The sequence below is a fragment of the Pungitius pungitius genome, chromosome 17 (genome assembly GCF_949316345.1).
Source record: "Pungitius pungitius chromosome 17, fPunPun2.1, whole genome shotgun sequence".
NCBI lineage: Eukaryota > Metazoa > Chordata > Actinopteri > Perciformes > Gasterosteidae > Pungitius > Pungitius pungitius.
Window position 1 is genome coordinate 4,799,044 of NC_084916.1, and position 23,482 is coordinate 4,822,525.

At 46.7% G+C, this 23,482-nt stretch overlaps 2 protein-coding genes across 5 annotated transcripts; both read left to right on the plus strand.

Annotated features, from left to right (window-relative positions):
- The first annotated feature begins 741 nt into the window (after positions 1-741).
- Positions 742-16,568, plus strand: LOC134107180 (uncharacterized). Of its 4 annotated transcripts, none has more exons than XR_009942668.1 (8): positions 742-3,682; positions 5,166-5,277; positions 5,433-8,712; positions 10,196-10,307; positions 10,463-10,615; positions 11,663-13,742; positions 15,226-15,337; positions 15,493-16,568. XR_009942668.1 is itself a non-coding variant. In XM_062558684.1 (3 exons), the coding sequence occupies exons 1-2, from the start codon at positions 13,107-13,109 to the stop codon at positions 15,253-15,255; spliced, it is 666 nt and encodes a 221-aa protein (XP_062414668.1). In that variant the 5' UTR covers positions 12,917-13,106; the 3' UTR covers positions 15,256-15,337; positions 15,493-16,568. The 4 variants fall into 4 exon arrangements, 1 of the variants encoding a protein (XP_062414668.1); XR_009942669.1 differs by having other exon boundaries at positions 5,433-5,585; positions 6,633-8,712; positions 10,463-13,742; XR_009942667.1 differs by having other exon boundaries at positions 10,463-13,742.
- A 413-nt stretch (positions 16,569-16,981) lies between these two features.
- On the plus strand, positions 16,982-23,150 carry c1galt1a (core 1 synthase, glycoprotein-N-acetylgalactosamine 3-beta-galactosyltransferase 1a). The gene is made up of 3 exons (XM_037474607.2): positions 16,982-17,303; positions 20,527-21,191; positions 22,366-23,150. The coding sequence occupies exons 1-3, from the start codon at positions 17,126-17,128 to the stop codon at positions 22,525-22,527; spliced, it is 1,005 nt and encodes a 334-aa protein (XP_037330504.2). The 5' UTR covers positions 16,982-17,125; the 3' UTR covers positions 22,528-23,150.
- Positions 23,151-23,482: the final 332 nt, after the last annotated feature.

Genomic DNA, 23,482 nt, shown 5'->3' on the forward strand with positions numbered 1-23,482 from the left:
TACCAGCTGTAGTTACGCGAGACAACCAGAGTTTTGGGGGGCCGTGTATGCGGAAGTGTTCGTTCGGCGTGGTGACGGCCAACAGTGACCGAAGTTGAGTTGTTTTATATAAATAAATGCAGCGGAGTTGCAAGCCAGTCATCGCCTCCTTATTTACGCTGCAGCATTGGGGTGAGCGTTACAGTACTATAACACAGTCACAGTCGATCCACCGTTACCCTTCCCTTCGTAGTCTAGGTCTGTGAGGCAGCGCACCATCACCCAGGGTTCCCCGTCCCCACTATAATAAAAGGACTCGAAATGACTCGAGACTAAAATGGTACGACTTGTGACTCGACTTGAGACTTGTTGGCTGTGACTTGTGACTCGACTTGGGACTTGCTTCGTCTTTGACTCGACTTGACTCGGGACTCGAGGGCAATGACTTGAGACTTGCTTGTGACTTGCATAACAGTGACTTGATCCCACCTCTGCTGGTTAGTAGTTTGAGGCCTTTGAGCTTTTGTAACCACATATTAGTGTTATGTGGCCTCTTGTATTTCTGGTTTGACTGCAGGTGTGTTTTTGGAAAGTTGCCTGATGACATTTCATAGAAACCAAAGAAACACAGAAGTGACATCAGGCTTGTGCCAAAACACCAACCCCTCTATTGACAAAGATCAGGCTCAGCATCGGCAACGTTAACCGCCATCTTGTTACGATGTCTCCACAAAATCAGACAGCGTAGTTTTCTCTGGCCCCCTCCCAAACTTGATCAGTGACGACATGTAAATAATGTGGGCTTCGTTGATCACTGGAATACGTTTTGGGGAGTGCCTGGTCTGACTAGGAGGGACTGCATCCATCAAACTTTGGATGGAGCTCAACTCATTTCTAAGAACCTGACCCAGTTTCTTAATGGACTTAATCCATGACCCAGAATTCAGACCAGGAAGCAGAGTTGCAGTCTTACACACTTCTCTGCGCTTCCTTCCGAGCAGTCACTCAGCGTAATTAACTGTATAGAAACTGTTTCTGTCCCACGGGCACCGTTATTTAAGTTAAAGGTAAACAACCGAGGAGTTATATTTAATAACTTAATCAAAGTTAAATGTAATAATACAACAGTGCAACAAACTAGGATAATTAAAGGGGGACTTTTGAATATTAGATCTCTGTGCTCTAAAGCTGTTTAAGTAAATTAACTAATATATGACAATGGCTATCGGATGGGGAGTACTTTAGCTTAAACGAAGCGACTCCTCCAAGTCATGTTAATACTCATATCCCCCGAGGCACAGGCCGAGGGGGTGGAGTGGCAGCTATTTATGACTCCTGCCTTTTAATAAACCTTAAACCTAAACTGGATTATAACTCATTTGAAAGTCTGACTTTCAGTCTTTCACAACCAACCTGGAAAATAATCCAGCCGTGTCACGGTTTGGTCTCTCTTCCTGTTTTAGTTTGAAGTTTCATGTTCCTTGTGGTCTTGGGTTAACTTCACTTCCTGCCTTGTCCTGTGATTGCCTGAGTGTTTCCACCTGTGTCCAATCACCTGCACCTCCCTTGTGTATTTAAGCCCTGTGTGCCTGTTGTCCCTTGTTGCGTCATTGTCTACGTCAGTTGCCGTTGGTGCACGTTCGTCTGTTTGGTGAGTCTTATGTTTTGGAATAAAGAGCACGTCTGGAACTCCTGCGTTTGAGTCCTCCCTTCCGCCTGCACCAGCATCCCACACCTGACAGAATGACGCGACCACAGAAGGACTCAGCAGGTTTCGATTCTGACAGCCCTTTTTGGGGAACTCGCCTGGCTCGTGGGGGTCCACGCAGCGTGCAACACCGGCACCGGCTTGCCAGCGGACTCCTGGAGCGACTTGGGGCCCGACTACATCGATTTAAGGAGCCCTTTCTTCCAGTGGAAGACTTATGTCGTTGTTGGCCCCAGGAGCTACCAGGAGGAATGCTTCGAGCTCCGGGATCTCCTCAATCCGAAGAGAAGGAGCCCGGGGGGGAGGAGACGACGAGCCCCCCCAGTCCCGGCACCTGACTCAACCCCCAGACGCCCGTCCCAGCCCGAGTGGGCTCCCAGACGCCCGTCCCAGCCCGAGTGGGCTCCCAGACGCCCGTCCCAGCCCGACCCGGCCCCCAGAGTCTTGTCCCGGCCCCCAGAGTCTTGTCTCCGCCCGTCCCGGCCCCCAGAGTCTTGTCTCCGCCCGTCCCGGCCCCGGCCCCGTCTCCACCCCCCCGACGCCTGTCTCCGCCCGTCCCGTCTCCAGCCCCCCGACGCCTGTCTCCACCCGTCCCGTCTCCAGCCCTGTCCCCACGACCCCTGATCGTGCCCCCTCCCTCCCGTCCCTTGATCCCCTCCCCCCCACCCCTGGGGGCCGTCTGGGAGCCGGCCCTTGAGGGGGGGGTGGGGTCAAGGGTTGGGCCGCCGCCGCTGCAGAACCCGGCGCCCCCCGCCACAACGACGCCGCTGCAGAACCCGGCGCCCCCCGCCACAACGACGCCGGAGCCGCACCGCCCGGCGCTCCCCGAGACCCTGAGGCCCGGCCGCCGCCCCGCTAGACCCCCCGAGACCCTGAGGTCCCGGCAGCCGTTCCGGCCGGCCCCCGAAGGACCCGACACATGGCCGCCATCACTCGGAGTTCCCCGCGCGGTCCAGGATCGTCGGGTCCCCACCCTCCCTCCCCTTGTCTGATTTTCTCCGGTTCTGCTCCCCTTTAGGACCGTCTGGAATTCGGTCCTTGAGGGGGGGGGGGTTCTGTCACGGCTTGGTCTCTCTTCCTGTTTTAGTTTGAAGTTTCATGTTCCTTGTGTTCCTGGGTAACTTCACTTCCTGCCTTGTCCTGTGATAGCCTGATTGATTCCACCTGTGTCCAATCACCTGCACCTCCCTAGTGTATTTAAGCCCTGTGTGCCTGTTGTCCCTTGTCGCGTCATTGTCTAACGTCACTCGTTGTTGGAGCACGTCCAGGTTTTGTTTTTGGAATAAAGAGCACTTTGTCATCGGAAACCCTGCGTGTGAGTCCTCCCTGCATCCTGCTCCGGCTGCGATCCCTGACAGAATGATGCGACCAAGAAAGGACTCAGCAGGGTTTTACCCAAATGAAAAATATTTGGGAACTCGCCTTGCGTTTGGGGGACCACGAAGCATGCAGCAGGCTGCCCGGCGAAACACCAACACCGGCATGCCAGCGGACTCCTGGAGCGACCTGGGGCCTGACTACCTCGACTTGAGAAGCCCATTTTTTCAATGGAAAACGAATGTTGTTGTTGGCCCCAGGAGCTACCAGGAGAAATTCTTCAGGCTCCGGGACCTCCTCAATCCGAGGAGAAGGAGCCGACGAACCCCCCCAGTCCCGGCTCCCGACTCGGCCCCCAGACGCCCGTTCCAGCCTGAGCGGGCCCCAAGACGCCCGTTCCAGCCTGAGCGGCCCCCAAGACGTCCGTCCCAGCCCAGGTGGGCCCCCCGACGCCCGTCTTCGCCCGTTCCGGCCCCCAGAGTCTCGTCTCCGCCCGTTCCGGCCCCCAGACTCCAGTCTCCGCCCGTTCCGGCCCCCAGACTCCAGTCTCTGCCCGTTCCGGCCCCCAGACTCCAGTCTCCGCCCGTTCCGGCCCCCAGACGCCCGTCAGCGCCCGTTCCGGCCCCCAGACGCCCGTCTGCGCCCGTTCCTGCGCTGAGACGCCCGTCAGCCCTGCGTGTGAGTCCTCCCTGCATCCTGCTCCGGCTGCGATCCCTGACAGTTTTTCTTCTTTTTTTGTGTGTGCCATACAAATATGAAAATATATATACTGATTTTCACATCTAAACACACTCACCTATGTTCCCTTGTATCATGACAACAAGACATTTCAAGATAAACCTTTTGCTTTCATAAATATGACAGTTTTAGTGTGTAAATGCAATTTCCAGCATGAGGCCTACAAAACGCCTATAGGACTAAAAGGGTTAAACCAGATCCAAGCTGGCTGGTCCTAGTTCAGGTTAACCTGGTAATTAAACATGTGTAAATCCCTTTGTGCAGAATTCTGTGCATGTAAAGTGCTAAATAAATAAAGCTAATAAATTCAACAGAGGACAAAGTGAAAGCACAATATATTAAGTTGGAGTTTAGCAGAGTTTGCAGGTTTTATTCAGGCCCAACTGACTCGGCATGAGTCACACTGAGTCACACCGTGCAAAGAAAAGCAGGAAAACGTGTATTACAGGACAATTATTAGGTGGTGATTGTGAATTTGTTCTACTGGTTAGTAGTTTGAGGCCTTTGAGCTTTTGTAACCACACATTAGTGTTTGTGTGGTCTCTTGTATTTCGGGTTTGACTGCAGGTGTGTTTTTGGAAAGTTGCCTGATGACATTTCATAGAAACCAAAGAAACACGGAAGTGACATCAGGCTTTGTGCCAAAACACCAACCGCTCGATTGACAAAGATCAGGCTCAGCATCGGCAACGTTAACCGCCATCTTGTTACGATGTCTCCACAAAATGGGGACTGAAGACACGTGTCCACAATTCATAATTTTAAGCACCTCGTCACTCTAATCAATCATATTATATTTCTTTAAATGTTCCTGCTGGCAGTAGGCTAAATAGAATGCATCATCATCCAATAAGATGTTGCTGGCAAAAACAATTATCTCAACAGAAGATAAAAACAAACCCAAAGAGTCTAATTGATACAAATGAATAGTTATGAGGATATATGTACTGTATCAGCTTATGTATCATATGTATGAGTAGATGACCATATAGAACTACCAGTTTAGTGTGTGTGTGTGTCTGTGTGTGTGTGCGTGTGTGTGTGTGCGAATAAGTATATTATTCGATCAAACAGTCAAACGTGGATCATCCAGAAGTTTATTAGGCTCCAAAAATACAAACATTTTAAGAACACAATACTTTAAGAATACGGAGGACAAAAATGACTTAAGTATGAATAAATGTATAAATACAGGAATATATAAACAAACGTGTAAATAAATAAATGCATTTATGAAGAAATAGATTCTGAAGTAAATATGGAAATAAATGAATGAATTTATCTATGTAAATAAAAGTTGAAGTCTGAAGGGGAGCTTTGCTAAAGTAGATTTTAAGGCAGTCATCTCATCATTTTTTAAGAGGTTAACACAGACACATAAACTGTCATTGTAGGAAGACTAAACGATTTCTTTCCCCATCAGGATAGAAATGCTCTGGAGAGACATTTCTAACGGCGTGCTTGACAGAGAAACCAGTCCCACAGCACACACAGAGAGTCTCCATGAACACAAGGCACAGCAGGACACAATACAGGTGTGAATTCATTCAGTCATTTTATTTTTACTATGACCTTCCTTTCCTACATGGGACAATGTAAACCTGAACCTCACCTCACATCATTATTTTAAATATTGATCATATCACTAATACTGTCATCATAAAGTTTCAAACCGCTTCTCCCCACTCAGCGACACACCCGCTGAGAAGCCAACTCTGGTGATAGGTAGCTCCATTCTGAGGAACGTGAAGTTAGCGAAACCAGGGGCCATAGTCACTTTTACACCCGGGGCCAGAGTGGGCGACATCGAGTCTTATCTTAAACTGCTGGCTAAGGATAAAAGGTAAATACAGTAAGATTGTAATTCATGTCGGCGGTAATGACTCCCGGTTACGCCACTCAGAAGTCACAAAAGTTAACGTTGAATCGGTGTGTACATACGCTAAAACAATGTCAGACACCGTAGTTTTCTCTGGCCTCCTCCCAAACTTGATTTGTGACGACATGTATAGCCGCATGTCGTCATTCCGCCGCTGGTTGTCGAGGTGGTGCCCAGTAAATAATGTGGGCTTCGTTGATCACTGGAATACGTTTTGGGGAGTGCCTGGTCTGACTAGGAGGGACGGCATCCATCCAACTTTGGATGGAGCTCAACTCATTTCTAAGAACCTGACCCAGTTTCTTAATGGACTTAATCCATGACCCAGAATTCAGACCAGGAAGCAGAGTTGCAGTCTTACACACTTCTCTGCGCTTCCTTCCGAGCAGTCACTCAGCGTAATTAACTGTATAGAAACTGTTTCTGTCCCACGGGCACCGTTATTTAAGTTAAAGGTAAACAACCGAGGAGTTATATTTAATAACTTAATCAAAGTTAAATGTAATAATACAACAGTGCAACAAACTAGGATAATTAAAGGGGGACTTTTGAATATTAGATCTCTGTGCTCTAAAGCTGTTTAAGTAAATTAACTAATATATGACAATGGCTATCGGATGGGGAGTACTTTAGCTTAAACGAAGCGACTCCTCCAAGTCATGTTAATACTCATATCCCCCGAGGCACAGGCCGAGGGGGTGGAGTGGCAGCTATTTATGACTCCTGCCTTTTAATAAACCTTAAACCTAAACTGGATTATAACTCATTTGAAAGTCTGACTTTCAGTCTTTCACAACCAACCTGGAAAATAATCCAGCCGTGTCACGGTTTGGTCTCTCTTCCTGTTTTAGTTTGAAGTTTCATGTTCCTTGTGGTCTTGGGTTAACTTCACTTCCTGCCTTGTCCTGTGATTGCCTGAGTGTTTCCACCTGTGTCCAATCACCTGCACCTCCCTTGTGTATTTAAGCCCTGTGTGCCTGTTGTCCCTTGTTGCGTCATTGTCTACGTCAGTTGCCGTTGGTGCACGTTCGTCTGTTTGGTGAGTCTTATGTTTTGGAATAAAGAGCACGTCTGGAACTCCTGCGTTTGAGTCCTCCCTTCCGCCTGCACCAGCATCCCACACCTGACAGAATGACGCGACCACAGAAGGACTCAGCAGGTTTCGATTCTGACAGCCCTTTTTGGGGAACTCGCCTGGCTCGTGGGGGTCCACGCAGCGTGCAACACCGGCACCGGCTTGCCAGCGGACTCCTGGAGCGACTTGGGGCCCGACTACATCGATTTAAGGAGCCCTTTCTTCCAGTGGAAGACTTATGTCGTTGTTGGCCCCAGGAGCTACCAGGAGGAATGCTTCGAGCTCCGGGATCTCCTCAATCCGAAGAGAAGGAGCCCGGGGGGGAGGAGACGACGAGCCCCCCCAGTCCCGGCACCTGACTCAACCCCCAGACGCCCGTCCCAGCCCGAGTGGGCTCCCAGACGCCCGTCCCAGCCCGAGTGGGCTCCCAGACGCCCGTCCCAGCCCGACCCGGCCCCCAGAGTCTTGTCCCGGCCCCCAGAGTCTTGTCTCCGCCCGTCCCGGCCCCCAGAGTCTTGTCTCCGCCCGTCCCGGCCCCGGCCCCGTCTCCACCCCCCCGACGCCTGTCTCCGCCCGTCCCGTCTCCAGCCCCCCGACGCCTGTCTCCACCCGTCCCGTCTCCAGCCCTGTCCCCACGACCCCTGATCGTGCCCCCTCCCTCCCGTCCCTTGATCCCCTCCCCCCCACCCCTGGGGGCCGTCTGGGAGCCGGCCCTTGAGGGGGGGGTGGGGTCAAGGGTTGGGCCGCCGCCGCTGCAGAACCCGGCGCCCCCCGCCACAACGACGCCGCTGCAGAACCCGGCGCCCCCCGCCACAACGACGCCGGAGCCGCACCGCCCGGCGCTCCCCGAGACCCTGAGGCCCGGCCGCCGCCCCGCTAGACCCCCCGAGACCCTGAGGTCCCGGCAGCCGTTCCGGCCGGCCCCCGAAGGACCCGACACATGGCCGCCATCACTCGGAGTTCCCCGCGCGGTCCAGGATCGTCGGGTCCCCACCCTCCCTCCCCTTGTCTGATTTTCTCCGGTTCTGCTCCCCTTTAGGACCGTCTGGAATTCGGTCCTTGAGGGGGGGGGGGTTCTGTCACGGCTTGGTCTCTCTTCCTGTTTTAGTTTGAAGTTTCATGTTCCTTGTGTTCCTGGGTAACTTCACTTCCTGCCTTGTCCTGTGATAGCCTGATTGATTCCACCTGTGTCCAATCACCTGCACCTCCCTAGTGTATTTAAGCCCTGTGTGCCTGTTGTCCCTTGTCGCGTCATTGTCTAACGTCACTCGTTGTTGGAGCACGTCCAGGTTTTGTTTTTGGAATAAAGAGCACTTTGTCATCGGAAACCCTGCGTGTGAGTCCTCCCTGCATCCTGCTCCGGCTGCGATCCCTGACAGAATGATGCGACCAAGAAAGGACTCAGCAGGGTTTTACCCAAATGAAAAATATTTGGGAACTCGCCTTGCGTTTGGGGGACCACGAAGCATGCAGCAGGCTGCCCGGCGAAACACCAACACCGGCATGCCAGCGGACTCCTGGAGCGACCTGGGGCCTGACTACCTCGACTTGAGAAGCCCATTTTTTCAATGGAAAACGAATGTTGTTGTTGGCCCCAGGAGCTACCAGGAGAAATTCTTCAGGCTCCGGGACCTCCTCAATCCGAGGAGAAGGAGCCGACGAACCCCCCCAGTCCCGGCTCCCGACTCGGCCCCCAGACGCCCGTTCCAGCCTGAGCGGGCCCCAAGACGCCCGTTCCAGCCTGAGCGGCCCCCAAGACGTCCGTCCCAGCCCAGGTGGGCCCCCCGACGCCCGTCTTCGCCCGTTCCGGCCCCCAGAGTCTCGTCTCCGCCCGTTCCGGCCCCCAGACTCCAGTCTCCGCCCGTTCCGGCCCCCAGACTCCAGTCTCTGCCCGTTCCGGCCCCCAGACTCCAGTCTCCGCCCGTTCCGGCCCCCAGACGCCCGTCAGCGCCCGTTCCGGCCCCCAGACGCCCGTCTGCGCCCGTTCCTGCGCTGAGACGCCCGTCAGCCCTGCGTGTGAGTCCTCCCTGCATCCTGCTCTGGCTGCGATCCCTGACAGTTTTTCTTCTTTTTTTGTGTGTGCCATACAAATATGAAAATATATATACTGATTTTCACATCTAAACACACTCACCTATGTTCCCTTGTATCATGACAACAAGACATTTCAATATAAACCTTTTGCTTTCATAAATATGACAGTTTTAGTGTGTAAATGCAATTTCCAGCATGAGGCCTACAAAACGCCTATAGGACTAAAAGGGTTAAACCAGATCCAAGCTGGCTGGTCCTAGTTCAGGTTAACCTGGTAATTAAACATGTGTAAATCCCTTTGTGCAGAATTCTGTGCATGTAAAGTGCTAAATAAATAAAGCTAATAAATTCAACAGAGGACAAAGTGAAAGCACAATATATTAAGTTGGAGTTTAGCAGAGTTTGCAGGTTTTATTCAGGCCCAACTGACTCGGCATGAGTCACACTGAGTCACACCGTGCAAAGAAAAGCAGGAAAACGTGTATTACAGGACAATTATTAGGTGGTGATTGTGAATTTGTTCTACTGGTTAGTAGTTTGAGGCCTTTGAGCTTTTGTAACCACACATTAGTGTTTGTGTGGTCTCTTGTATTTCGGGTTTGACTGCAGGTGTGTTTTTGGAAAGTTGCCTGATGACATTTCATAGAAACCAAAGAAACACGGAAGTGACATCAGGCTTTGTGCCAAAACACCAACCGCTCGATTGACAAAGATCAGGCTCAGCATCGGCAACGTTAACCGCCATCTTGTTACGATGTCTCCACAAAATGGGGACTGAAGACACGTGTCCACAATTCATAATTTTAAGCACCTCGTCACTCTAATCAATCATATTATATTTCTTTAAATGTTCCTGCTGGCAGTAGGCTAAATAGAATGCATCATCATCCAATAAGATGTTGCTGGCAAAAACAATTATCTCAACAGAAGATAAAAACAAACCCAAAGAGTCTAATTGATACAAATGAATAGTTATGAGGATATATGTACTGTATCAGCTTATGTATCATATGTATGAGTAGATGACCATATAGAACTACCAGTTTAGTGTGTGTGTGTGTCTGTGTGTGTGTGCGTGTGTGTGTGTGCGAATAAGTATATTATTCGATCAAACAGTCAAACGTGGATCATCCAGAAGTTTATTAGGCTCCAAAAATACAAACATTTTAAGAACACAATACTTTAAGAATACGGAGGACAAAAATGACTTAAGTATGAATAAATGTATAAATACAGGAATATATAAACAAACGTGTAAATAAATAAATGCATTTATGAAGAAATAGATTCTGAAGTAAATATGGAAATAAATGAATGAATTTATCTATGTAAATAAAAGTTGAAGTCTGAAGGGGAGCTTTGCTAAAGTAGATTTTAAGGCAGTCATCTCATCATTTTTTAAGAGGTTAACACAGACACATAAACTGTCATTGTAGGCAGACTAAACGATTTCTTTCCCCATCAGGATAGAAATGCTCTGGAGAGACATTTCTAACGGCGTGCTTGACAGAGAAACCAGTCCCACAGCACACACAGAGAGTCTCCATGAACACAAGGCACAGCAGGACACAATACAGGTGTGAATTCATTCAGTCATTTTATTTTTACTATGACCTTCCTTTCCTACATGGGACAATGTAAACCTGAACCTCACCTCACATCATTATTTTAAATATTGATCATATCACTAATACTGTCATCATAAAGTTTCAAACCGCTTCTCCCCACTCAGCGACACACCCGCTGAGAAGCCAACTCTGGTGATAGGTAGCTCCATTCTGAGGAACGTGAAGTTAGCGAAACCAGGGGCCATAGTCACTTTTACACCCGGGGCCAGAGTGGGCGACATCGAGTCTTATCTTAAACTGCTGGCTAAGGATAAAAGGTAAATACAGTAAGATTGTAATTCATGTCGGCGGTAATGACTCCCGGTTACGCCACTCAGAAGTCACAAAAGTTAACGTTGAATCGGTGTGTACATACGCTAAAACAATGTCAGACACCGTAGTTTTCTCTGGCCTCCTCCCAAACTTGATTTGTGACGACATGTATAGCCGCATGTCGTCATTCCGCCGCTGGTTGTCGAGGTGGTGCCCAGTAAATAATGTGGGCTTCGTTGATCACTGGAATACGTTTTGGGGAGTGCCTGGTCTGACTAGGAGGGACGGCATCCATCCAACTTTGGATGGAGCTCAACTCATTTCTAAGAACCTGACCCAGTTTCTTAATGGACTTAATCCATGACCCAGAATTCAGACCAGGAAGCAGAGTTGCAGTCTTACACACTTCTCTGCGCTTCCTTCCGAGCAGTCACTCAGCGTAATTAACTGTATAGAAACTGTTTCTGTCCCACGGGCACCGTTATTTAAGTTAAAGGTAAACAACCGAGGAGTTATATTTAATAACTTAATCAAAGTTAAATGTAATAATACAACAGTGCAACAAACTAGGATAATTAAAGGGGGACTTTTGAATATTAGATCTCTGTGCTCTAAAGCTGTTTAAGTAAATTAACTAATATATGACAATGGCTATCGGATGGGGAGTACTTTAGCTTAAACGAAGCGACTCCTCCAAGTCATGTTAATACTCATATCCCCCGAGGCACAGGCCGAGGGGGTGGAGTGGCAGCTATTTATGACTCCTGCCTTTTAATAAACCTTAAACCTAAACTGGATTATAACTCATTTGAAAGTCTGACTTTCAGTCTTTCACAACCAACCTGGAAAATAATCCAGCCGTGTCACGGTTTGGTCTCTCTTCCTGTTTTAGTTTGAAGTTTCATGTTCCTTGTGGTCTTGGGTTAACTTCACTTCCTGCCTTGTCCTGTGATTGCCTGAGTGTTTCCACCTGTGTCCAATCACCTGCACCTCCCTTGTGTATTTAAGCCCTGTGTGCCTGTTGTCCCTTGTTGCGTCATTGTCTACGTCAGTTGCCGTTGGTGCACGTTCGTCTGTTTGGTGAGTCTTATGTTTTGGAATAAAGAGCACGTCTGGAACTCCTGCGTTTGAGTCCTCCCTTCCGCCTGCACCAGCATCCCACACCTGACAGAATGACGCGACCACAGAAGGACTCAGCAGGTTTCGATTCTGACAGCCCTTTTTGGGGAACTCGCCTGGCTCGTGGGGGTCCACGCAGCGTGCAACACCGGCACCGGCTTGCCAGCGGACTCCTGGAGCGACTTGGGGCCCGACTACATCGATTTAAGGAGCCCTTTCTTCCAGTGGAAGACTTATGTCGTTGTTGGCCCCAGGAGCTACCAGGAGGAATGCTTCGAGCTCCGGGATCTCCTCAATCCGAAGAGAAGGAGCCCGGGGGGGAGGAGACGACGAGCCCCCCCAGTCCCGGCACCTGACTCAACCCCCAGACGCCCGTCCCAGCCCGAGTGGGCTCCCAGACGCCCGTCCCAGCCCGAGTGGGCTCCCAGACGCCCGTCCCAGCCCGACCCGGCCCCCAGAGTCTTGTCCCGGCCCCCAGAGTCTTGTCTCCGCCCGTCCCGGCCCCCAGAGTCTTGTCTCCGCCCGTCCCGGCCCCGGCCCCGTCTCCACCCCCCCGACGCCTGTCTCCGCCCGTCCCGTCTCCAGCCCCCCGACGCCTGTCTCCACCCGTCCCGTCTCCAGCCCTGTCCCCACGACCCCTGATCGTGCCCCCTCCCTCCCGTCCCTTGATCCCCTCCCCCCCACCCCTGGGGGCCGTCTGGGAGCCGGCCCTTGAGGGGGGGGTGGGGTCAAGGGTTGGGCCGCCGCCGCTGCAGAACCCGGCGCCCCCCGCCACAACGACGCCGCTGCAGAACCCGGCGCCCCCCGCCACAACGACGCCGGAGCCGCACCGCCCGGCGCTCCCCGAGACCCTGAGGCCCGGCCGCCGCCCCGCTAGACCCCCCGAGACCCTGAGGTCCCGGCAGCCGTTCCGGCCGGCCCCCGAAGGACCCGACACATGGCCGCCATCACTCGGAGTTCCCCGCGCGGTCCAGGATCGTCGGGTCCCCACCCTCCCTCCCCTTGTCTGATTTTCTCCGGTTCTGCTCCCCTTTAGGACCGTCTGGAATTCGGTCCTTGAGGGGGGGGGGGTTCTGTCACGGCTTGGTCTCTCTTCCTGTTTTAGTTTGAAGTTTCATGTTCCTTGTGTTCCTGGGTAACTTCACTTCCTGCCTTGTCCTGTGATAGCCTGATTGATTCCACCTGTGTCCAATCACCTGCACCTCCCTAGTGTATTTAAGCCCTGTGTGCCTGTTGTCCCTTGTCGCGTCATTGTCTAACGTCACTCGTTGTTGGAGCACGTCCAGGTTTTGTTTTTGGAATAAAGAGCACTTTGTCATCGGAAACCCTGCGTGTGAGTCCTCCCTGCATCCTGCTCCGGCTGCGATCCCTGACAGAATGATGCGACCAAGAAAGGACTCAGCAGGGTTTTACCCAAATGAAAAATATTTGGGAACTCGCCTTGCGTTTGGGGGACCACGAAGCATGCAGCAGGCTGCCCGGCGAAACACCAACACCGGCATGCCAGCGGACTCCTGGAGCGACCTGGGGCCTGACTACCTCGACTTGAGAAGCCCATTTTTTCAATGGAAAACGAATGTTGTTGTTGGCCCCAGGAGCTACCAGGAGAAATTCTTCAGGCTCCGGGACCTCCTCAATCCGAGGAGAAGGAGCCGACGAACCCCCCCAGTCCCGGCTCCCGACTCGGCCCCCAGACGCCCGTTCCAGCCTGAGCGGGCCCCAAGACGCCCGTTCCAGCCTGAGCGGCCCCCAAGACGTCCGTCCCAGCCCAGGTGGGCCCCCCGACGCCCGTCTTCGCCCGTTCCGGCCCCCAGAGTCTCGTCTCCGCCCGTTCCGGCCCCCAGACTCCAGTCTCCGCCCGTTCCGGCCCCCAGACTCCAGTCTCTGCCCGTTCCGGCCCCCAGACTCCAGTCTCCGCCCGTTCCGGCCCCCAGACGCCCGTCAGCGCCCGTTCCGGCCCCCAGACGCCCGTCTGCGCCCGTTCCTGCGCTGAGACGCCCGTCAGCCCTGCGTGTGAGTCCTCCCTGCATCCTGCTCTGGCTGCGATCCCTGACAGTTTTTCTTCTTTTTTTGTGTGTGCCATACAAATATGAAAATATATATACTGATTTTCACATCTAAACACACTCACCTATGTTCCCTTGTATCATGACAACAAGACATTTCAATATAAACCTTTTGCTTTCATAAATATGACAGTTTTAGTGTGTAAATGCAATTTCCAGCATGAGGCCTACAAAACGCCTATAGGACTAAAAGGGTTAAACCAGATCCAAGCTGGCTGGTCCTAGTTCAGGTTAACCTGGTAATTAAACATGTGTAAATCCCTTTGTGCAGAATTCTGTGCATGTAAAGTGCTAAATAAATAAAGCTAATAAATTCAACAGAGGACAAAGTGAAAGCACAATATATTAAGTTGGAGTTTAGCAGAGTTTGCAGGTTTTATTCAGGCCCAACTGACTCGGCATGAGTCACACTGAGTCACACCGTGCAAAGAAAAGCAGGAAAACGTGTATTACAGGACAATTATTAGGTGGTGATTGTGAATTTGTTCTACTGGTTAGTAGTTTGAGGCCTTTGAGCTTTTGTAACCACACATTAGTGTTTGTGTGGTCTCTTGTATTTCGGGTTTGACTGCAGGTGTGTTTTTGGAAAGTTGCCTGATGACATTTCATAGAAACCAAAGAAACACGGAAGTGACATCAGGCTTTGTGCCAAAACACCAACCGCTCGATTGACAAAGATCAGGCTCAGCATCGGCAACGTTAACCGCCATCTTGTTACGATGTCTCCACAAAATGGGGACTGAAGACACGTGTCCACAATTCATAATTTTAAGCACCTCGTCACTCTAATCAATCATATTATATTTCTTTAAATGTTCCTGCTGGCAGTAGGCTAAATAGAATGCATCATCATCCAATAAGATGTTGCTGGCAAAAACAATTATCTCAACAGAAGATAAAAACAAACCCAAAGAGTCTAATTGATACAAATGAATAGTTATGAGGATATATGTACTGTATCAGCTTATGTATCATATGTATGAGTAGATGACCATATAGAACTACCAGTTTAGTGTGTGTGTGTGTCTGTGTGTGTGTGCGTGTGTGTGTGTGCGAATAAGTATATTATTCGATCAAACAGTCAAACGTGGATCATCCAGAAGTTTATTAGGCTCCAAAAATACAAACATTTTAAGAACACAATACTTTAAGAATACGGAGGACAAAAATGACTTAAGTATGAATAAATGTATAAATACAGGAATATATAAACAAACGTGTAAATAAATAAATGCATTTATGAAGAAATAGATTCTGAAGTAAATATGGAAATAAATGAATGAATTTATCTATGTAAATAAAAGTTGAAGTCTGAAGGGGAGCTTTGCTAAAGTAGATTTTAAGGCAGTCATCTCATCATTTTTTAAGAGGTTAACACAGACACATAAACTGTCATTGTAGGCAGACTAAACGATTTCTTTCCCCATCAGGATAGAAATGCTCTGGAGAGACATTTCTAACGGCGTGCTTGACAGAGAAACCAGTCCCACAGCACACACAGAGAGTCTCCATGAACACAAGGCACAGCAGGACACAATACAGGTGTGAATTCATTCAGTCATTTTATTTTTACTATGACCTTCCTTTCCTACATGGGACAATGTAAACCTGAACCTCACCTCACATCATTATTTTAAATATTGATCATATCACTAATACTGTCATCATAAAGTTTCAAACCGCTTCTCCCCACTCAGCGACACACCCGCTGAGAAGCCAACTCTGGTGATAGGTAGCTCCATTCTGAGGAACGTGAAGTTAGCGAAACCAGGGGCCATAGTCACTTTTACACCCGGGGCCAGAGTGGGCGACATCGAGTCTTATCTTAAACTGCTGGCTAAGGATAAAAGGTAAATACAGTAAGATTGTAATTCATGTCGGCGGTAATGACTCCCGGTTACGCCACTCAGAAGTCACAAAAGTTAACGTTGAATCGGTGTGTACATACGCTAAAACAATGTCAGACACCGTAGTTTTCTCTGGCCTCCTCCCAAACTTGATTAGTGACGACATGTATAGCCGCATGTCGTCATTCCGCCGCTGGTTGTCGAGGTGGTGCCCAGTAAATAATGTGGGCTTCGTTGATCACTGGAATACGTTTTGGGGAGTGCCTGGTCTGACTAGGAGGGACGGCATCCATCCAACTTTGGATGGAGCTCAACTCATTTCTAAGAACCTGACCCAGTTTCTTAATGGACTTAATCCATGACCCAGAATTCAGACCAGGAAGCAGAGTTGCAGTCTTACACACTTCTCTGCGCTTCCTTCCGAGCAGTCACTCAGCGTAATTAACTCTATAGAAACTGTTTCTGCCCCACAGACACCGTTATTTAAGTTAAAGGTAAACAACCGAGGAGTTATATTTAATAACTTAATCAAAGTTAAATGTAACAATACAACAGTGCAACAAACTAGGAGAATTAAAGGGGGACTTTTGAATATTAGATCTCTGTGCTCTAAAGCTGTTTTAGTAAATGAACTAATATCTGACAACCATGTTGATATTTTCTGTCTTACTGAAACATGGCTATCGGATGGGGAGTACTTTAGCTTAAATGAAGCGACTCCTCCAAGTCATTTTAATACTCATATCCCCCGAGGCACAGGCCGAGGGCCTTGTTTTGGGCCTCGTTTTGCACATGGATCTGTTGTCTGTTCTGTGTATGTGAGAGATAGCCACGCCCCCTGATTTGCATATAAGAATGTGAAATGAAATACAGTGCCATTATGAAATACAGTGGCATTATGAAATAAAGTGCCATTATGAAATAAAGTGCCATTATGAAATTAAAAAAATGTGTACTCATGAAATAAAAGTACCATGAAATGATTAAATGTATTTAATATTTTTGTATTTATTGCCTCATTTATTTATTTCCCGATGTATTTCAAATGCATATTTATGTATTTATTCATTTATTTGATTTTGAATAAAACGGCATTCCATAGGATCCCTCCTCTGACGTTCTCCCTTTGAGCTTTCTTCCCTGTTTTTGGTTTATTTTTTCCTGTGTCGATGTGAGGGTTTCGAGACAGAAGATGTTACATGTGTACAGAATGTTTTGAAACTTTAGATTTTGGGCTATACCAAATTAAAACGAATTGAACTGTGTACACACAGGGTTTGGTGACGTCATGATGTGTTTAACGAGCTGCACATTACTGGCATCATGTTGGATACAGCCACGTGCGCGCTGCGTGTGGAAAAACGGAACTGGAGCTCGTGGCTCAGGCTCATTTCCAATAGAATAGCTTAACATTCTAAGCTTCATTGTCATCATTTTCAGAGCAAGTAGTCCACCTCCTGCACGTGCGGAGTGACCACTCATCATGTCCAGAAGGTCAAACGGGAGGATGGGGCCAATTACGTCTCGTTTAATATTCACCACTGGGCTCATGATGGGATTTCTCTCCGCTCGGTTTATGTTGGACTGCAACCTTCTAACAGAACAGGACATTCACGTAGGGAGAAATGTCCAGCAGGAAGCCCAGACGGAAGCGCACACAGGTAGGCACGGATTCATAATCCAAAACAGTTGTGTCATGAACGTTTTAATGTTACATTATTTATAGGTGATAGAATCATTTGTATTTACATTTTAGCTGTTGATAATTAATTCATCATGAATTGTGAACGCCACATGTACGTTAGACTCCAGCCATGCGTAATAGTGCGTGCGTAATGACCGCTTTTCGGACGCTGATGGTGACACACGGGACACAAATGGAGAAATAGCTGCGTAACCAACCGAGTGGGGTAGAATCTATTTATGCTTTTTCGCTTTATTCATCTTGTCATTCCAATCTTTACTTGACTTCGTGTCATGTGTATTTATGGCCAGGGTTCGAAATGACTTAGGACTCTTGGGGGGTCCTCTAAATTGTATCTATAAAAAATACTGAAGACTACCTTGCTACACTATTAACTGCAGGCAAAATTATATCGACATATTTTGAAGGTGGGATAATGGTCTTGGGATGTTTTTCATGGTTTAAAATAATCAACTAAATCCGCACAGGAACCCCTGTGACTCTCCATAGCTCACTGCGTAGAGCAGTGGGCTCGTCTTTTTAGGATGTTTTGACCCACGGGGTTCGAATCCCGATCGTTCCGATCTTTTTTTAAATATATTTTCTTGAATAGGTGTTTTCATACGTGGTTGTGATGTAGTGCTCACTTATACAATCGTGAACGCTGCAATGAATTTGTGATGCGTTTTGTAGATTTTCAGCAATATGTTTGTTAATGTGCTGCTGTCAGCTGGCAGGTTGTTTGGCTTCATACACAAACAGCAAGAAACTCTTCTAATCATTACGTTACACTGGGTATCTAAGTTAGTTAATGCAACTTTTGATATAGGAACACCAACTCCAAATATTTACTATAATACGCAATTATTATGGAGATATAAACATAATTGAAACACTTACAGGATTTTCATGAGGGATTTTACTCTTTGTGAGGCTTCGTTCAACAGTAACCTACGTGTCTGCGTCATAGACCACAACAACAATCTGTGATGCTATTAGCTTCCCTGATTGCTGCCCAATCGCGCAAGGAATATAAAAAAAATTATTGTTATAAATATAAAACGTCACTAAAGACCTTTTCACAATCATTTTTAATGTTAAAAATATTTGTCAGGGACCCCCCAAAATCTAAAAATAAATGGGTTTTTAAATTCAACAGTTGCCTCATTTTTTTTTGAAGCCATTGTTTCAATAAACAAAAACATTAAGAACAAATTTAGCAAATGTACACTGCAGAAGACTTATGTATAATGTTGTGTAAATGTTACTTAAATATAGTCCATAAATAAAAGTTAGAAAAAGTATTTAGAAATTACCTTGAAAAGCCATTGGTTTTAGGTGAGATTTTTCAGTTTGAAGCACTCAGAGTTTAAGTAAAACTTACAAAGAATGGGAGAGTAAAACTCAATAACCATATTAATAAACAACAGTAAATTACTTGAGTTTTGCTAGTAAAAGAAACTTGAGATCTGCAAGTAAAGTTTACTTGATGATCGCCCTTGTAGAATTTACTTACAATTGTAAGTGCAAAAACTTTCCTAAGTTTTCTCAAGTAAATATCACTCAACATTTTTTTCAGTGTAGGGGGTCCGGGACCCCCCCAGACTCCCCTCATTTCGAACCCTGTTTATGGCGTTCATGTTAGAAGGAGACAGACTCATTTCCTTATGTGCTTTGTCTATTTGTTTTACACCCTATGCAAAATAACTGCACACTTCATGTCAAACGTGTTGATTGGATAACGGTTAAAGCCCTGAACCATTTAGAGAATTGAGCCGCTTCTGCCATAGGTCCTAGGTTTAAAAAACAAAACACGAATCCAGAAGTTAACTTGGACGCCTAACAACCAGTTTAGTCGCTATAGCGATAAATGGGATTCAGAATGAACTGTTTTGTATCTCAAACATTTGATCCCAAATAACATTTCCTTTATTGTATAGCTTGTCTAGAACATGATGATCATATCCTCTCGTGCAACCATGTAAAATACTGTCGAAAGTCCTGCATTCAACAGTGTAAACATATACCTTTTTTTTCAGTCAAATGTACTTGGAGCATTAATCTTGAAGTGGTGCAAACTTGGTCAGCTTTACTAAAACATCAGTTCGCTACATTTTCTTAATGTAAAATAAGTCAATGTTGACTTAGTTTCACAAACACGGCCGTGGGTCATTTTCATTTGAAGAAAGCATCTGATCTGTAATATAATCTCAATCTGTTTTAAGTGTAAATGTAGCAGACAAAGGGAGTGTGGGTGACTGGTTTCCTGCACGCTGTGTGTCACGTTAGGTTGGGTCCAAAACGTGGAAGAGACAGGTCAAAAAACTTGTTATTCTCAAACAAAAAGACTGTCAACCATTTGTGCCTTGGGTATTCATGTATAGGGAAAGGTCTTTATTGTTGGTGTGAGGGCTCAGCTCAGTACGGCAATGAGACAAAACATGAAAGAGACAGTCAGTCCCCCCACCTAAAGCAGCTATGGGGACGAGGATACAGCTGAGAGTGAACAGGTTTCATAGAGCAGTTACCAGGTTGTCATAACCCTCCCTCCCTTCTATACGGGTATCAACTAGGTCTAGTGTACATTGAGCTGTTTGACACAAGTGGGGCCGAGCTATGTGTTAGTGTAACAGTAACTTCTAACAACATAGACAACTAGCTTCACAATAAATGGAACATATAGCCATATCCAAGTAATTGACCTTGATAAGGCCACGCCCGCCGGAAAATGAAATGAATCATTTCAACTAATCGGCAGCTCTTCAACTATTGCTGTTAGCATCAGGAATGGACGGCGATATGCCATCTGTAAAAAGTATGCAAAGATTGAGGCAGCTTGTGAGGGTATTCTAATGAGAAACAATTCAATCACACAGATTTTATTGCTTAAACTTGCATCACCTATTTATTATTTTCAGTGGTGACATCATACTCTAAAGATTGATCTAAAATGATTACTAATACTTCTTAGTTATGATTCTATTTTCCTATTAATTTCTATATTTTTGTAAAGGTAAGCAGATCCTAAGACAGTATCTTTTGATTGTGTAATCACCTTAGTGAAACCGATATATTAACTTATCGCTAATCCTGAATTCAGGTACACTCTTGATAACAGTCCAGTGCTGTTCAGATCAACCGTAGGTTGTTAAGATGACCGTGCAAAGCATTTTTGATAACTTGTTCTCCATTTCCTCCAGTTGAACACAAGAGCCAAGTGGGTAATTCTTCGAGAACAACACGGATCTTGTGCTGGATCATGACTCAGCCTAAAAACTTGGAGTCCCGTACCAAGCACATCAGGGAAACGTGGGGCAAGCGCTGCAACAAAGTGCTGTACATAAGTTCTGTCGAAACCGACTTCCCCACTGTGAAGCTGAACGTGAGTGAGGGGAGGGAGAACCTGTACTGGAAGACCATCCGAGCCTTTCAGTACATCCACCAGCACCACCTGGACGAAGCGGACTGGTTCTTAAAAGCAGACGATGACACATTCATGGTCATAGAGAATCTACGCTACACCTTGTCCAGTTTGGATCCAGAAAAGCCGTTGTATCTGGGCAGGAGGTTTACGCCCTTCGTCAGGCAAGGCTACATGAGTGGAGGAGCAGGTTATGTCCTCAGTAAGGAAGCGCTAAGGAGATTTGTCAAAGGGTTTGATGGTGGGAATTGTACCCACTTCTCCACAATAGAGGACATGGCTCTGGGAAAATGTATGGAGACGATGAAGGTGGAGCCAACAGACTCCAGGGACGTTAAGGGGAGACAAACATTTCATCCCTATCCTCCACACTACTACCTGGTCAGGCAGCCCCCACGACCAAGGCCATGGTATCTGCTTTACGATCACTATCCTCCTGTAGAGGTATGCAACACAACACACATCCTACTGTTGAGAATCTGGACTTACACAAAAATTACCAGTTGAACACTACTCATCCTTAAAGGAAGTTCATTCAAATTGCAAGATCTTGCACCTCACCTTTGAGAAAAACCGTACACTCGTACTGGGTACTGGTTTCTAGACACAGAAGTTGACATAACAGATGGCAGACCGTCAGATGGGCATTACTGAATACTATCCACACATTTGACTCTAAACGGTCCTGGTTGTGCTTAGATCAATGTGATGTCTGTTCCCCTTGCTGTTGGCCTAGAAAAGGTCCAGTGTTTTTTTGTCTGGGGTTACATGTGACATACTGTGTGAGTGTGGGCAGAGTCAAGGACATGGGGGCATGGTTAAAGTTATAGGAGGGAAAGAGGAGGGCATTGGGTTGGGCAATGGAATCGCTGGAAACGTTGCTCTCCACGTTGCTCTCCACGTTGCTCTCCACGTTGAATGCAGTGGTAGACGTCTGTATAACATGGACATTGGTACCAAAATTACAAATACAATTGTATGTATACTGAGAGTAGACATAAAAAACAAACAACCAAAACCAAATAAGCAAGTTTTAAAGGAGGAAAAGCACATCCTACAAACCATTTGACCTGACATAACCCTAGCCCCATATAAATGGTTTAAGTAGTGCCTTTAGATTTGATCCATTTGACACCTCAATGAATGACCGCATTGTATAACCTTTGATGTTGTGTCTTATTAAATCTAAATTAAATTAACATAGAAAATAAAGCACAAGTCAAAACCACATTTGTTCAAAGTACACGTCAGCTAACTCAACTTGGTTGATGTGAGTCCCCATAATATAATAGTTGGGGAAACCCCACTTGAGTGAAGAATGAGCTCTTATTGCCATCCAGACTGCAATCAAGGAAAAAGCTCATATTTTAAAAAACTGTGCTGTAGTACACGTTTTTTCCCCCATCCCAATATAATTCTGCTGGGTAATGCATGTTGAAGTTAAATGTCAAGTTGCTGTTTGAACGTGTGAGGAGACGACACTATGGTGTGCAGGGAAAGACTACTGTGTCCAAGGGAATGCTGTTGTAAATGTGGAAGTTTGGCTTCTTGTTGTTTAAGCACAGTCTGAACTGTCAACTAAGCTCTGTTGTGGTTCCCTTGTTTTTTGTCTCTTCAGGGTCCAGGCTGCTGCTCGGATTTTGTGGTGTCCTTTCACTACATATACGGCGTCCAGCTGTATGTTTTGGAGTATCTGACGTATCATCTGAGACCGTATGGATACAAATACAGATTTAATCCAGATGAAAAAACTGTATTGAAGACAACCGAGTCCACATGAAATGTTTGTGTGTGCACCAAAACTTCTGAACTAATTCAAGAAGGTTCCAGAGACAAGCTTAATTTACTCTCCATAATGTTTCATAATTCAAGACCTTTCAGTTGAGTGGAGGTGTTGATTCCCTCCACCTCCAAGTTGTTAATACAAATTTAATTTAAACTTTCATCATCATGTTACTACGCCATTACTCTTTATTTAATGAATGTTAGGAAGAATCTAAAATTAACATCCTGCTATCAGTCTTTTTATAATTAGTATTTTTGTGTTTCATGCATACTGCATCATTGTTGCAGTGTTTTTAATGGAAAATTACTCTAAATATTCTTTTCAATGCTTTTTTTTTACAACCAAGTTGTTACCTCTTGAATCATGAAGCACGAATAACAGGACAGTTTTGATTCAAACTTTCATTGCTGGGATATTGGTTAAACAAGTTTGTATTGTATATAAAAATCTATTAGCTGTGAGACTTGACTTGGACTCTTGAAGTCCTGAGTCTGACTCTAGTCCAAAGATTTTAAAGCTGATTTTCCAAAGAGTAATTTTGTCACGACTTTGACTTGCAAAAATGTATAAATGTGAAAAGAAATTATATCTTATTTATTGAAATAAAAATGTTTATTTTGTTGAACTAACATGTTTCTAAGCTACTATTCCTTTTGGCATTTCGACTGTTAACAAAAAATGACGGAAAAAAATGTCTTTCCATACAACATTCATCATAAGAGAGTAGCTACAACCTGTGAATATACCTTAATTGGGATAAAACAGAGTCACCATGCTCAGAGATAATATTGGCACCGGGGCAAGGTTCTGTTCAGAATGTAGTTTCTACACCTAAAAGGTCCCCTTGAAAGAATCAATATCCACATATATACACTCACCGGCCACTTTATTAGGTACCCCATGCTAGTAACGGGTTGGACCCCCTTTTGCCTTCAGAACTGCCTCAATT

What these genes read in the sequence shown, in the direction of transcription:
- c1galt1a (XM_037474607.2), top strand. Translation starts at nt 17,126, where the DNA reads ATGTCCAGAAGGTCAAACGGGAGGATGGGGCCAATTACGTCTCGTTTA. An exon ending in CCAGACGGAAGCGCACACAG is followed by an intron (nt 17,304 to 20,526) that starts GTAGGCACGGAT and finishes CATTTCCTCCAG; the next exon opens with TTGAACACAAGAGCCAAGTG. An exon ending in ATCACTATCCTCCTGTAGAG is followed by an intron (nt 21,192 to 22,365) that starts GTATGCAACACA and finishes TTGTCTCTTCAG; the next exon opens with GGTCCAGGCTGCTGCTCGGA.
- LOC134107180 (XM_062558684.1), top strand. Translation starts at nt 13,107, where the DNA reads ATGATGCGACCAAGAAAGGACTCAGCAGGGTTTTACCCAAATGAAAAA. An exon ending in GACGCCCGTCAGCCCTGCGT is followed by an intron (nt 13,743 to 15,225) that starts GTGAGTCCTCCC and finishes TTTCCCCATCAG; the next exon opens with GATAGAAATGCTCTGGAGAG.